Below are 16,540 nucleotides of genomic sequence, written 5' to 3'. Positions count from 1 at the left end.
ATTACAAAGTTATTTTTAATGCAAACATGATTCTGTTTAAAGCAAATATGTAATCAAATATAATATTATATAATATAATGTATTCAAATAAACAAAACTGTTTGTGTTTCTTGAGAATTATTGCTTCAGTTAATTTTTTGTAAAATCATTATAAAAGAACATTCAGAGCAAAATTGGTCCTGTTCCAAATTTCCACTGAGAGGATATCACTCCAATTTCACATTATGTGCAAACTTTAAAGCTCGATAACTCAAAGGTTATCATAATGCAAGCAGAATATTATAATTACAAGGTTGCGAATTGTAAAATATTAAGCAAATATTATATTAATAATTAATTTTAAATTTCAAAATTGTCCACATGTCAACCAAATTCTATTTCGCTAATTTCCCTTTCATCATGGAAAGTGTTTGTCTGGGGAGGATGTTGGCAGGCTTCTAAACGGCATCTTACAGACAGCACAGGATGGCGTGGGCACATTTACTTTCACCCAGTAAAAGTTCTTTTTCTATGTGGGTGAGAATATGAGTCTGTGAGAGTTTCTTACAGAACAACTTTGACCTTTGATTGCTTTTAAAGTGTCTTGGCCTGATTTGACCCCAGCAATGCATTAGTTCTGCCAAAGAAACACTTCTTATTTGTCAACTTCATTTCTCTCCAGTGAAACACAGGTTAAAAAAATGTTCATCTGTCTGTTAGGTTGAAGAGCTCTGTTTGTCTGTCTGTTTTTTATGTCTCGTATATTATGCATACACTAAAAGAATATTGCTGCCTTTTCAAATCATCTCAACTTACACTGTATAAAATACAGGGTTCCACACAATTCATTCATGTTGTCCAACACAAATCAATTAAGTTAACATAACCCAGCAGGCGCAGGACGTCAACATGATGTCAGATTGACGTTGTGTCATGGGATATTGCATTTTGGGTGGAAATGAAAATCGGTCAGTGTCCAATGTCGGACAGATGTTGCATTTTGATTACTTTCCAACGCAACCTTAAAATAACCAAATATAAATGTCTAATGATGTTACAGCTTGGCATTGTGTGGACGTTACCACTATGACGTCTATCAGATGTTGGCTCGACGTTAGATTTGGGTCACTTTCCAACGCAACCTAAAAACAACCAAATATCATCGTCATTTCACATTGTTATTGGACGTCAAAATAACGTACATTAAATTTTGGTTTAAATCTAACCTAATATTAAAGTCTTATGATGTTGTGTGCCTGCTGGGAACAAATATAAGTGGATTGAACATAAAACAATTAAGTTGTTTAAAATTACAATTTTCAAGAATTGTGTTGTTTCAGCTCATTTTAAATAAGTAGTTTGAACAAGCAGTGAGTGTTTTTAAGTGTACATCAATCAAACTGACTAAAAACATTAAATTAAACTGTGCACAACTTTAAAAAAATATTTAAAACCTGATTATTAAATTAAAATAAGCTAAAGTAACATAAAACATTTGTTGTCATGACTTTTTGTCATATTTTTTTCATTGTAGAGAGAAAATTTAGAGAAAAACCTACAATTTTCTAAACTTCAAGGTCACTAATTATTCCTATTTGAAGTTATACTATAACAGGAGTAAAAGTGCACAGTATTGAAGCATTAAAGCACAGTATTAAAAAATTAGGTATTTAAAGGTATTTAAAAAAGAGCAGTTTGGCACCTGGTGACTTCCTTAATTATATAAAAACCCCTATTTAACTGTCCGTCTAACTTTCCAGTTTTCACCGACTTTGTAAAATGGTATGCACATCTATGGTGGCTGAAACCCTCATACAGCAGGTTGTTCATGTGAAACCCAAAGAGATGCGACTTTCAGCCATAGTAACACTGTTAATGATTTTTGTAAATTGCACAGTATTTAACTGTAATATGAATGGTATTTTACTGTAGGACAGTTATGCAGTTACTGTATTTTAAAGTTGCATTGTGAAAATTACTGTATATTTTACAGTAAATATATACTGTACATGCAATTCTGTACATACATACATGGCTAGATAAATGGTGCTACAGATATAAGTACAGTAGTTACTGGTGATCTGCTGCCAGTAAGTACTGTAGATTCTGCAGGAAATTGTTAACAGTGAAATGACTCCAAATCAGTTTTTTTTTTAGAATATTGCTTCTTTATATTCTCTGATCAGAGTAAGAATGAGCCTCAACATATAATCCATTGATGTTTAAGAGAGTTTGTAATCATCAGCAGTAAAGCTTCACAAACAACTAAGTTGTGTGAACAGGGAACTATGGTCTAAAGTTACTGTAAAGTCATAATGAAGGCAATTAAATTGATTAAAGTTCAATGGGAAATGTTGTTTTCATGGGCAAACTGGGGAGGCCCTAAAACCAAATTGTGCCAAGAATTCAGTTAGTGGAGTAAATGTTATGGTTTGAGTGATGTTTTCTGCAGCAGGAATTTGGCCTCTTCAATACTGTACATGGCAAAAATGCAAATGTTTATCAAAACACACCTAGTGGACGTCAGCCAACTGAAATGAGAGTGTGCACTCTGCACTTGCATTAGATCTAGGACACACCAAGTAGACGGTTGATTAGGCAGCATCAGGCTGTCTGTTAATATCTGTTAGGTTAGTTTGTTTGGTGTGTTCCACATGTCGGTTCTCATTGGATTCACGTTGGAGAGAGTTTGCCCAATTCAGCATGTAGAAAGAGAGAGTGCTCTGATTGGCTATTGAGCGACGAATCAGAGTGCAAGAACAAAAATTGAAAAGATAAAATGAACCCAGCAGGCACACAACATCATTTAAAATTAGGTTAGATTTAGGTTGTGATGTCAGGTGACTAAAATTCAATGTGTAGCCAACGTCTACGGATAATGTTATTTAATGTCCAATAATGATGTTAAATGAGTTGATATTTGGTTGATTTTAGTTTGTGTTGGTAAGTGACCAAAAATCCAATGTCGTGCCAACATCTTAAACCAACGTCATATTGACGTCAAATACTGACATTAATTTGTCAGGTATGGCAACCAAAATTCAACGTCTGATAGACGTCATAATGGTATCATCCACACAACATCAAGCCGAAACATCATTAGACGTTGATATTTAGTTGATTTTAGGTTTGACTTTGGACATTGACGTTGACGTGACGTTGGGTTCTGACATCAACGCGTTTTTCATTTTCAAACAAAATGCAACGACCCCCTGATGTAGTGGTACAACATCAATCAATCAACATCAATTCATCTCTGCATTTTATATATTTAAAAAAATGTTTGGCCTTCTATTCTGAAATTGAAATTAGAAAATGTACTTCCAGTTTATTTTCAGTTCAATTCTCAGATTGCATCTGTCTGAGGTATCGAGCGTGGATAACATACTTAGCCATGCCCCTCCAACTGTTAGTTTTGACAACAAACAAAAATGGTGAGTAGGAGGATTCTTTAATGAAATGCCTACTTTACTACATCCAATCAGCTTGCAATAGAAAAAAATAAGCCACGCCCACTGTTTTCTCATTTAATGTTCCGTTTCAGGAACTGCATTACAAAACGAAAAAAAAGAAACAAAAATAAACTGTAATGTGGTTTAATTTGTAACTTTAGATACATTTATGTAAGTCTAGGGACATTTTTGTAGCTCTAGATACATTTGTAGCATTAGATACATGTATCATTTCTTTTATATAATATTATTATATTATTATTATCTTTTCTTTTGCATAACTGCCGGACCTCTGAGGCTCCCAAATTAGCAGCACCCCTGGGTGGCAGATGTCTGTTTTGCCATTCCACAAAGGGAAAAAAGAACTAGTGCTGTACACATACAAAAAAATGTAAACAAAGCATAGTTTACATGCTATTTTGACAGAACTTGTCTCTCACCACAGCGGGATTTGCTTGTGAAAATATGCCTGATAATCCATATTGTTTGCAAATATTTCAAAATGGTAGCCAGCTTCATTGTGTTTCTTCTTGACTTGTGTCATTTACTTAGTTCTGTCACTTCAGATTGGTTCTGATGCTCGGATTCATCCTGACATGGGGTGACGTGTAGAACATATCAAACACACTAGCCTGAAAGACGTTCACTAACAACCCGACACTGTCCAGTGGCCCACCGTCCACTCGGTGTGTCTCAGACTTTACAATCTACAGCCAGTGAACTATGGAAGAGACAAAAGAACCGATTATCAAGATCACACCAGAGCAGTGTGAGAGACTAGTGATATCCTCGTAGCAGCCGATGTGCTGAAGTCATTCAATGTAAGGCCCTGTACACTTTTAACTCATTCTTGACAATTGTAACCTGAGAGAGTTTTGTTTTCATCTGTAATCATAGCCACATTCCCATCCACCTATTTTTATGTGCATTTTGGATATGCACATAAAAAATGGTTAATGGAAGTGCCAAGATGTGCACCAATTTTGAAAATGCACATAAAAAACATAAGCGCAAAACTGAAAAAAAAGAACAAGAGAAACATCTAATTCTCCAAAACTACTTGACAAGCTTACGATTACACTTCATATTACAAATAACCAATAAAATTAAACAGCAACTGTCTCTTTAGTTTCATTCCTAAATGTTCGGATCACATAAAATCTGCAGAAACTTACGTCTGGTGCAAGCCCCTCCCCGGAGAATTATAATTCTATAGCCATCACTGATTGGCTCCTGTACTAGAAGGCAGGCTTTATTCGCCATACAGCGATTGCTGATTGGATCCTGTATTAGAAGGCGGGGCTTCAATTGCCATATTGACAGTTACACTTTTCCCCATTCAGAACTATACAAGTGACATGTATTGTCTATTCTAAAGTCTTTGATTGGTCTTCTGAGGCGCAAGTAATTTATTAAATAAGGAAAAGATTCACGCAGCTTCTCCTACCTCAGCAAGTTCCATTTCCAAGGTGCCAGTTAATCAGGAAGTGACGATTTTGTTCACTTTGACTTGTTGAATGGAAACGCTGCTTTATTCGCACATCTTTTATGTGATATTTCAATTTTGCGCATAAAGTTAATTCGCATTTTTAGATGGAAAATAACTATTGCTGCTCTCCAATTAAGATCACTGTGTTTTTTGTTGTTTTTGTTGTTTTTATTGTTGTTGTTGTTGTTCTTCTTCTTCTTCTTTTTCTTCTTTTTCTTCTTTTTCTTGCTCTTCATGTTCTTATTTTTATTTTTCCTGTTCTAGTTCTTTTTCTTCTAGTTCTTTTTTTCTTTTTCTTCTTTTTTCCTTTATTTTTCTTCCTTTTCTTCTTTTTCTTTCTTCTTTTTTATTTTTTCTTCTTTTTCTTTTTTCTGTTTCCTTTTCTTTTTTCTTCTTTTTCTTGTTATTTTTCTTTTTCTTCTTTTTTTCTTGTTCTGTTTCTTTTTTCTTTTTCTTCTTTTTTCTTCTTTTTTTCTTTTTTTTTCTTCTTTTTTCTTCTTTTTTTTCTTCTTTTTCTTCTAGTTATTGTTTTTGTTCTTTTTCTTCCTTCTTGTTCTTTTTCTTCTTTTTTCTTCTTGTTGTTTTTCCGTTTCTTTCTTCTTTTTTAATTTTCTTCTTTTTCTTTTCACTGTCTTTAGTTTCTTGTTCTTTTTGTTTTTTCTTCTTTTTCTTTTTCTATTTGTTCTTTTTCTGTTTATTTTTCTTATTTTTTTCTTATTCTTTTTCTTTTAGTTATTGTTCTTTTTCTTATTTTTTCATCCTTTTTCTTTTTCTTATCTTTTACTTCATCATTTTCTTTTGTCTTTTTCTCTATTATTCTTTTTTATTCTTCTTCTTCTTCATCATCTTCCTCTTCTTCTTCTTCTTCTTAGTTTTTTAGTGCCTTGGTATACCATTACTTGGTATCACAACTAAAATTGCTTTAAATAATAAACATTATTTCTGTTTATATATTGATCTCTAATTTTGCACTCTGCTGTACAGTAAACATTTGCTCTATATTATGTTGATTAATATTTAGCCATTGTGTTTTGTGTTGGGTTTTTTTCAGGTATGCGTCTCATCTTAGACTGCAAAGCTTTTTTCGGCTACAGTGGGGATTCCAAACCGATCATCTACTGGATGAAGGGGGATAAGTTTGTAGAGGAGCTGGAAGGACACATAAGAGAGAGTGAAGTCAGGTAATGTTTTCTGGGCTTCATATCTGTTACTTCTTGAATTAAGAGCAATACACTATAAATAGGTAGAACATGCATGACTTCATGGTGCTGAAAGTGAAGAACAGACTGTGATTATGTAATAGCACACTAACAACCTACAGGAAAACAGGTGTGACAGCAAACATGGGGATTACTGGGGACATAGAGACCTCTAGTGGACGAGTGTGCAAAAACAGGTTATTTAAATAGAACACAACAGAATGGATATTTTGAAGATTTCAAAAATACATTTCTTTATTTTTTTTTAAGTTTTTGCAACAACTTAAAAGCTGTAGTTATAGTAATTTCCATAAATCATGTGTTTTGCTATTTATAACACAACATGATGTCTAAAAAGACTCAATTTCAGTTATGTTTTTGCAAATAAACTCTTGTATTCTAGATATTATCTGTGTATTCTCTTGTTTAAACTCTTTGTATTATAGAACAGAATAGAATAGAATAGAATAGCTTATTGACTGAGGTGGTGGACTGTTTTATTTACAGCAGTACAACATATATGGGACAGAGTGTTCAAATGTGTATTTATAAATTATTGTTTGCAATACGGTAAAGTATGGCATGGACAAATCCGTATTCAGTGATAAAATGCATTAGGGCACAGTGCAGTGCATACCTGAGATGTAGCAAGTGCTGGTTATACATAGATGGCGGTATGTTGGTGGTTAGTTTCTTTATTTATTTATGTGATATAAAATATCTGTCTACATAATAAATATCTATCTAAAATATCAATTTATGTGATATAAAATATTATAAAATATCAAATAATTTAGAAAATCATCTGTCAGCTTCAGGCGCTGTTTTTGTTTTGTATATTGCATGTTCAGTTTATGTATGACTGAGTATTTAATAACCATAAAAGCAATGACAGATTATAAGAATGTGTTTGCATAATGTTTCATTTTATTTTATTTTATTTTATTTTATTTTATTTTATTTTATTTTATTTTATTTTATTTTATTTTATTTTATTTTTATTATATATATTTTTCTATTATTCAATTTTAATTTATTTTAATTAATTAATATTTTTATTTTATTTTATTTTATTTCTTTATTTTTTCTTTATTTCTTTATTTTTATTATTATTATTATTATTATTATTATTATTATTATTTGACACTGCAAACTAATGGCCAGGAATGCAAAATAATTTTTTCTTCATTTATTTATTTGCTGTTCTGAATGAAAAGCGATTTAATATCTTTATTCATGTTCTGAATATGAATGAAAGTCTGTGTGAGCATGTGATGGTTGTTTTGGCATAAAGTAAACTGATCTTTTATGCTAACTGTTAACATTTCATAACAGTGATGTAAAACGTTGTCTAACTTGTGTATATGATCGTTAAGCAAAATTCAATATATAAAAAATAGGGTGTCCAACTTCAAAAATGAAAATTAAGGGCAAGTGGATAAATTGTATAGCAAAATAATAGGCAGAACAAGGGACCCTTAAAATATGTGTGTCACAGTGTGTCATTTCTCCAGTAGCATGTGTATAACAGTTTTGTTTTGCTTAGCATATCTATAATGTAATTCTGAAAATATTTATTGAATGTCACATTACACATAAGCCATGCTGTGGGAAAATGTATGGCACACACAAAAAAATGCTGTTTGATCAAACTATATACTTAAAATGAGCGTAAACAACTGAATTATTGAGGGTTTCGGGTGGACAACTTAATTGTTTCATGTTTAATCCACTTAACTTTGTAAAAGCTAATAAGTTAACTTACTTTCTTCATATTATCCCAAAACACATTGATTGTATGGAACCCAGCATTTTACAGTGAATATTATTATTATTATTATTGTTGTTGTTATTTTTATTTTTATTTATACAGGTGGCTGCACATAAAGGAAAAGCTGTTATTTAATACAGAACGATTCTTTGTTTTCTTACAGTTATTTTATTTTATATTTTTTATTTGACACTAAAAGTGGTAGTTAAGGTCCACTTAGTGAAGTCATCCACTTGTGTATTTAATCTATTGACTATGTCCACAAAACTACAATTATATCACAGGTGTTATTTTTGGCAATACTCTAAATACAGTTCCCTCATTGCAACCGAGGTATGCAGAAAAGCATCTCTGAACGCACAACAGGTCCAACCTTGTGGTGGATGGGCTACAGCAGCAGAAGACCACACCACGTGCCACTCCTGTCAGCTAAGAACAGGAAACTGATGCTACAATTCAGAGAGTTTGACCAAAATTGGACAACAGAAGATTGGAAAAATGTTGACTGATCTGATGAGTCTCGATTTCTGCTGCAACATTTGCGTGGTAGGTTGAGAATTTGGCATCAACAACATGAAAGCATGGATCCATCCTACCTGAGTATTGTTGCTCACCATGTCCATCCCTTTATGACGACAGTGTACCCATCTTCTGATGGCTACTTCTAGCAGGATAACGTGCCATGTCATAAAGCGTGAATCATCTCAGACTGGTTTCTTGAACATGACAATGAGTTCACTGTACTCTAATGACCTCCACAGTCACCAGCTCTCAATCCACCTTTGGGATGTGGTGGAATGGGAGATTTGCATCATGGATGTGCAGCTCACAAATCTGCAGCAACTGCGTTACGCTATCATGTCAATATGGACCAAAATCTCTGAGGAATATTTCCAGTACCTTGTTGAATCTATGCCATGAGGGATTGAGGCAGTTCTGAAGGCAAAAGGGGGTCCAACCCTTTACTAGTAAGGTGTACCTAATAAAGTGGTAAAGTATCTAATAAATTTTGTGTCGTTGCTATAGAAAACAAAAGAAGATTTAAAATAGTTTTGATTGAGATGTTTGAATAAAGAGCTATAGTTTCACAAATTGTGTTTAATCAATAAAAAATAGACATGGGATGAGTCCATAATATAAGGGAGGGTTGCACTCCTAAAGAGAAATTATATAGAGACAATGTGAGAAACACTAATTACCACAGTGGTGAGTTGAAATGTTTCAGCTTTTACAAAAATAAAACCTAAAATCTAATTCAACATTTAATTTATGTTTTAAAATTTAACCTAGATTTTTTATTTATTTATTTTTACAGTATAGGTGGAAATATGAGTGTGTTGAGTACTGTGTTAGACTAATTGTTAATCCAGCACACTTCTCTGCCTTCAATCTACAGCACCTTCTGACCTTACAGAGGACGAGCTGCTGTGAGAATGATTGGATGGAAGCGTTTTTGTCAAGTGACCTCCCAGCTGTTGGGATGAAGCTGCTTTTGAGTTTTTTAGCATGAACTGGATGGACCTTAAAGTCATTTTAATAATGCTTGTTAGTTGTAGAGCGATGACACTGGAAAAAAAAAAAAAAAACAGTTTTAAAGATCAATGTGGCTTTGTTGATGATTCCATGTGTTGTTGTTTTTCAATGCTGTCAAAGCTGCCATACGATGCACTGATGGATGATGTTCAGGTCGGAATTTCTGTTGTTTTCTGAGGATGTCAATTTGGATCGTTTGCAATGCGTTTCTGATCGAGAGATTTATGTTGTCATTTTACAGTGTTGCTGATGCTGCATTCCAGACTCTGAACATATTTTTTTCTCCTCACCTCTATGAAAATAACATCTGGAACACTCCTCCAGAGCAAATCGATCAACCCTGACTTAAAGGTGTCATAGAGTGCAGTGATTCAATATGTAAAATTGTTCTCTGATATCTAAATAGTAGGTACATATATGTGGCTTAGGTTAGTTAAATAATTCACGACTTTTATATGCTCAATTATAACCAAGGGAAGTACGCCTAGAATGAAAAGCTTGGTTTTGACCATATTAGGATGGAAAATGGTGTTCTGCAGCTTGTGTCAGTGTCTGATACTCAAACACACACAGTGTAATGATGGGGTTGACAACATGGGTTAGGATCCAAATGCAGCTTTAATCGAGGATCAAGCAGGCAAGATTTGATACTGAAGCAGACTGTAAAATGAAGATAATCCCAAAGAGTAAACAAAGTAACAGGTCAAGGGGTCGTGGCAGGAATGAAAACAAACATAAACAGTAAAAACAAACAAAGGGTCAAAACATGGCAAGGCAAGGAAAACACTTAGAAATTTCACTACAGAGAAACAAGCCTCAGCAATGTGCTAGAGTGACTGGAGAGTTTATATAGTGTGTGTAATCAACAATCAGAAGGTGAACTGAAACTGGTGTGTGACTGCAGGCCATAATGGGAAACATAGTTCAGGTGAATGACAGGGTGTGTCCTCCAGTGATCCACAAAGGCAAAACTGCTGGCAATCGTTACACGCAGCATGATGTACTCTAAAATAAACATGTACAAAATAAACATAATTCATTTGTCAAAAAATACTTTAAAAAATTAGTAGATGGCCTGTCAAATGACTATAGGTTCTTTTTAAGAAGAGAGGAACTAAGTCTGCTTCTCCATTACTCCTCCTGTGTTATGTTTTGTGAATAAAACATAGACTAAAATATAGTTATGCCTGACAAAGGGAACAGCGATGCATTTAGATTTTTGTTTGTTTGTTTGTTTGTTTGTTTGTTTGTTTGTTTGTTTGTTTGTTTGTTTTGTAGATTTGACGTATATGAAAACATAGGAATTAATATCAACCTCTGCATTAACATATGAGTTTTATAAATATTAATGTCATGGTTTCAAATCACACTAAGAACTGGTTAAATGAAACGATGCATTAAACACTTATACTCAGCAGTTTACATGTGTTAGTTGCCTCATTACAACATACATGGCAAATTTCACAATATACACATTAAACTAAGAAAATATATTTAAACAGACCTCATGCCTCTTTGGGGTGGCTCCGAATACATTAAAAATCTATATATCTCTTCTTTTTCATACTGTTGAGATTTATTGGGATGCATATCAATGATCTTGAATGATCAGAGTTGGTGTTTTGTTTAAGATTATGCTGTTTTTAACCAGGGTTTTACACTGGGAACATTGAAACAATGGTGTTTGATGCTCACCATACAGTATGTCATATCACTGTACTGAACTATTATTATGTATGCCTAGGTATATCCAGATTTTTATTTTATGGCATCTTTAAACATGAATGTTTTTTGACGTTATTAATTAACAAGATGATGGTGACCAATGAATATACAGAGTTGTAAAACATGAGCCCCAGCTGGGTCAGTTGCCGTGTGGAGTTTTCATGTTCTCCCTGTGTTTGCGTGGGTTTACCTCCTGGTGCTCCGATATCCCCCACAGTCCAATTACGTGCGGTACAGGTAAACTGAATAAGCTAAATTGTCCATAGTGTATGTGAGTGTGTGCAAGAGTGTATGGGTGTTTCCCAGTGTTGGGTTGCGGCTGGAAGGGCATCCGCTGCATAAAACATGTGCTGGATAAGTTGGAGGTTCATTCCTCTGTGGCGACCCCCGATTAATAATGGGACTAAGCTGAAAATGAATGAATGAATTCGTAAATTCTAAACGCAATTTGTAAATACACAAATCCAATTCGTAAAATTAAAACGCAATTCATAAATGCGCAAATCCAATTCATAAATTCAAAAAAAAATCGTAAATTTGAAAACAAATTTGTAAATGCGCAAATCCAATTCATAAATTTAAAACAAAATTTTTAAGTTAAAACCACAATTCATAAATACGCAAATCTAATTCGTAAATTCAAAACAATTTGTAAATTCAAATGCAATTCATAAATGTGCAAATCCAATTCTTAAAATGAAAACACGATTCACAAATTCAAATCCAATTCGTAAATTCAAAACACAATTCATAAATGCACAAATTCAATTCATAAATTGAAAATACAATTCATAAATACGCAAAGCCAATTCGTAAATTCAAAACACAATTCATAAATATGCAAAACTAATTCTTAAATTCAAAACACAGTTCATAAATGCGCAAATTCAATTCGTAAATTCAAAACACAATTCATAAATGCACACATTTAATTCATTTAGGCAAATATTTATAATATTTTACTTGTGAATTCACAAATTGTGTTTTGAATTTTTTAATTGATTTTGTTTCGAATTGTGTTTTGAATTTACAAACTGGATTTTGCAAATGTGAGTTGTAATGTGGATGAATGAGTTTTATTTTTGAGACTGATCTGGGTCCATAGTAGTAGCTAGGGTATGGTAAGATCTGACATTTGTGCAATCACTCGCATTTTCTCCCAATTCTATCAGAGTTTTAAGGTGAATGGAGGTGAGAAAAGGATTAGAGAGCATATGCAGCTCTGTGGGGTGTCCGTGTTGATGGGTTAAAAGGTTAAATGAATGTTTGTTCACCTTGACCGATGGATATCCTTAGGGGAAGGAAGTACAGCAGGTAGAGTGGGTGAATATCCTTGGCTTGTCATTTAGCAGATTGTACAGTTTGAATGGGGTGATGGTAGAGCTGAAGTCTGCAAAATCTAATGCATGTTCAGTGTTGCTATACCCTCTAGAAAGCCAAAGTGATCCTTCAGACCTGTCAGACTGATGGACAAAATCGAATGAATCCTGCTGGGAAAGTATGAGATTGAGGAATTCAGAAGAAAATGCAAACAATTTAGTCATTGAAATACAGGGGATTCTCCTAGGATTTTAATGGTAAATAACAAATGTGGAGTATTAAAAAATCATATTGGTAACACTTTACTTAAAGGGGCTATGAAACCTTATGATTTCTTAGAGGGGCTATGAAATCTCAAATATTTTTACTGCTATGTATGTATTTTATGTATGTTTATGACCAGTGTTGAGGGTAACACATTATAAGTAATGCACATTACGTGATAATAGCACTTTTTTAAAGTAACGAGCATTACTTTTGAAAAAAAGTAAGGCGAGTTACTTTTTACCTTGCTTAAATGACTTTTAAAAAATTATTGCGGAATAAAAATTTCCTAAGTTAGGTTGAATCACACATCAATGACAGCGTGTGCTGCGAGGGAACAGACAGTTGACTTGCACTGATCATCGTCTGTTTTTTTTTCACAGCAGATGAGTCAGTGTACGGTTCTAGTAACTGAATAATTCATGATGCTGATGTATTATGAGTCAGAGGGGGTATTGGGTATGTTAAAAAGTAAGTAACTAAGTATTTACTGTATTTACGACATATAAATACAATACAATAAATACAAATACTAAGTATAAAGTATTTACAACAACTCAGTTCAATTTAATAAACTGGTTCAACCGGTTCACTTAGAAGATCCGGTTAAAACAAACAATTCATTCACAAATCGTCTGTCATCACTACAGAGAGTCGGAAACAAAAATAATGGCAGGCCAGAGACTTACATTTTTGCATTGGATTTTTGTTATTTTGAACTGTCGTTAGATGCCAATAAAGCAGCGTTTCCATCCAACGAGTCAAGGAGAACAAAATCGTCACTTCCTGATTAACTAGCGCCAAATATCAACAGTAAAAATGTAATTTGCTGCGGCAAGAGAAGCTGTGTGAATCTTTACCTTATTTAATAAATTACTTGTGCCTCAGAAGACGATGCCAACATGAAATGAACGTGTTGTGATGTTTGAAGGCGTGAGACGCAAAGCGCAGATGCTCTTGACAGTCCTGGAGGTAATAATAATACTGAAACAGTTAAGGCATTTTAGAATGACCAAAACAACATTTAAGATGTTTTACAATGTGCTCAGCCTGCTGGTTTGTCCATTCACACACATTTTTATCATCACATGATCTCTTATAACAAAATCACCTGACTTTTTTAATGCACATACTGGAATTTGTTCGGTAAAAGTGTTTTCATCGTAGTTTATGCGCATCTTTTCTTATCGAATAAAAAGTCCTACTCAGTTATGTGTATGTTTTTTATGGGCATCTTCAAAATGTATGCGCATCTTGGCGTTTCCATCAACCTTTTTTTTTATAAAAATAGGTGGATGGAAACATAGCTACCGTAGAAGCGACTACAATTTTTTCTCTTTTGGGAAACGATTTACACATTTGTTAAGGCCACGTGAAAAAAATTATTCAGTGTATAAAGCTCAAAGATTTAAATTGATTTGGGGATTTTTTTATCATCTTACTGTTCATTTTGGTAATAAATATTTCAAAGGTTTAAATCTGTTTTTGTCTTAATATAACTGATTACATGTTAGTACTTTAAGGCTTTATTGCAATCTTTATCTCAATGGACAGTGAATTTACTAAAATAACACAAAACATTCAAAAGTAGCAAACACATTACTTTACATGCTTTCATTAATCTGTATACACATCATGTATAGCTCTGGGCTCAGAAAGTTCTCAAAATATATTTTTATCCTACATTTTTAAATGAAGGTGTAGGTTATATAAGTGGCTATTAAATGCAGAGCTTCTCTATAAAAAAGATGAAAAAACACCTGCAAGTTCTGAAAGAGATCAAACCTCAGGCAGGTAAGGAAAAGAACTCAAAAGTAATACAACACATTACTTTCCATAAAAAGTTACTAAGTAGCACAATTAGTTACGTTTTTGAGGGAGTAACTCAATATTATAATGCACTAATTCAAAAGTAACTTTCCCCAACACTGACCCAGTTATTTCATTTTAAATGCAAAGGTGACTGTTTAGGATGTGTTCTTTGCCATGACAACTTGATATTTTCAAGACAACATATCTTCATAGAGCTGTCGTAAACAAGATGAGTCTTCAATGAGTCATTATAACTGTTTCATGAATTATATAATAGCATCATTAATATTTTAAAGTCATTAAAATGACATTAAATGTCATTAAATACTAATGACGCTGTTAAAAAAAACTATAGGATATTGACAATATTGCTTATAATGAGCAGTTTTAATGACACATTAATTTTGTTCCACCAAAACAAAAAAAGTCATCCGAAAAAAAATATTACAGGATGTCTGCGAGGTCTTAAGAAGTATTTTTTTAAAAAATCAATTTAATGAAATTTAAGGCCCTTAAAAAGTATTTAAAAGTCTATAATGTATGCTAAAAGTACTTTATCAGTATGCTAAAGTTTGTCTGAATTTAATCTTTGAATATTGGGATGCTGTGTAGTTTAGGAAATCAACAAATCCTGCTATATTTGACATCATGCTGCTTTGTTTACTGCAGTAACCAGTGAAACACTGTATTACCTGCTGCTGTACTCATTTTTATTCAGCATATAAAAACAGTTTTAGTTTAGAATTAGCTTCTCGCCATCAGTATTTTTATATACTGCAAGTGAAAATGTTGCTGATGTTACTGGTTGAAACCAGAAGTGGTGATGAGGTCATAAAATGGATGCAAAGAGTCTTAAACAAGGTCTTAAAAGGTATTCAATACACAATTATAATGACCTCTTGACAATCATGTTTATGACAGATTTATGTTATGTTACCTTGGAAATGTCAAGTTGTCATGAAAAAGACAGGTTATGTAAAGTTGTGATAACAAAGACTTCTCAAACAATGTCATCTTTACACTTAAAATGACATAAATAAGAGAATGACATTTAATGAAAGTTGTTTTAAGTATGTCTATATAGCAACACTGCTCATCTTCCATACCAAGGTCACAGAATAAAATAATGCTGTAATCACTCTAGTGTTTGAGCATGTGAAAAACTGTCAAACAGTGCTGTGAAAAGGGGCAGAATTAAACAAGAAGATGTGTCTCTGATAAAATGAATGGTTGCTCCATTTTTTAAATTGCACAGATTAAAGGTGCAGTATGTAAGTTTGACACCCAGTGGTTGAACTAGGTATTGCACACCTGGTTCAAAACACACACGCAAACGCAAGTTGCCAGATTGACAACATCAAAAGAAGTTTGCCTGTCAAGCCTAAAGGCTGATTTAAACCATGCTCTAAATAAAAGCAATAACAAACAATTGAAGAAATATTTCCAATCTTAAAAGGAGTTTTTGTCCTAACCTACACCTGAAATGTAGTTGAACAACAGGATAAACTGACTATGATCCCCTTAGGTACACCTCATGTGCTTTATTCAGTGTTAAATTCTAATAATGTGAGTTTGAATGCCATTTTACATCACATTTTTTGCCATACTACTGAAAGCAGCAGCAGCAGATAGTTCACCTCAGATCTTGAAAATAAATTATACCATTTGAAATTGAACTTTAAAGCTGTGACTTAGTGCAAGGCAACACATATCAGTGATTCACTATGTACATTTAATAATATTAAAGAGGTTTCATATGCATTAATTAGTTTAGCATTACCATTTCGTTAGAGTGCAGTAAGTGCACTATTCTATGCTTCTGAATTGCTGTATTTAAATTTCTACCATGTTTCGTCTGGTGCAAACAGCCAAATTGCTAAATACTATGTATCTGATCACGTAGCGTGTTGTTAGGACACAGGGTTGCCAGCTTGATCTCACGAGAAAACGTAAGTATTTGACGTTTTGTCAGATTAGTGGCTATATCGTACGAATT

General features: G+C 33.3%; 1 protein-coding gene across 1 annotated transcript in view; it reads left to right on the top strand.

The window, feature by feature from the left end:
• il1rapl2 (interleukin 1 receptor accessory protein-like 2) overlaps positions 1-16,540 on the top strand; it is a 753,881-nt gene that overhangs the window by 696,338 nt on the left and 41,003 nt on the right. Inside the window, exon 6 of the mRNA XM_056471803.1 lies at positions 5,972-6,101. Coding sequence (XP_056327778.1) covers positions 5,972-6,101 — 130 coding nt within the window. The remainder of the gene's footprint in view (positions 1-5,971; positions 6,102-16,540) is intronic.

This window comes from Danio aesculapii, chromosome 14 (genome assembly GCF_903798145.1).
Source record: "Danio aesculapii chromosome 14, fDanAes4.1, whole genome shotgun sequence".
Classification (NCBI taxonomy): Eukaryota; Metazoa; Chordata; class Actinopteri; order Cypriniformes; family Danionidae; genus Danio; species Danio aesculapii.
Note: the sequence above shows the minus strand (reverse complement) of the source record. Positions and strands in the feature narration are given on the sequence as shown.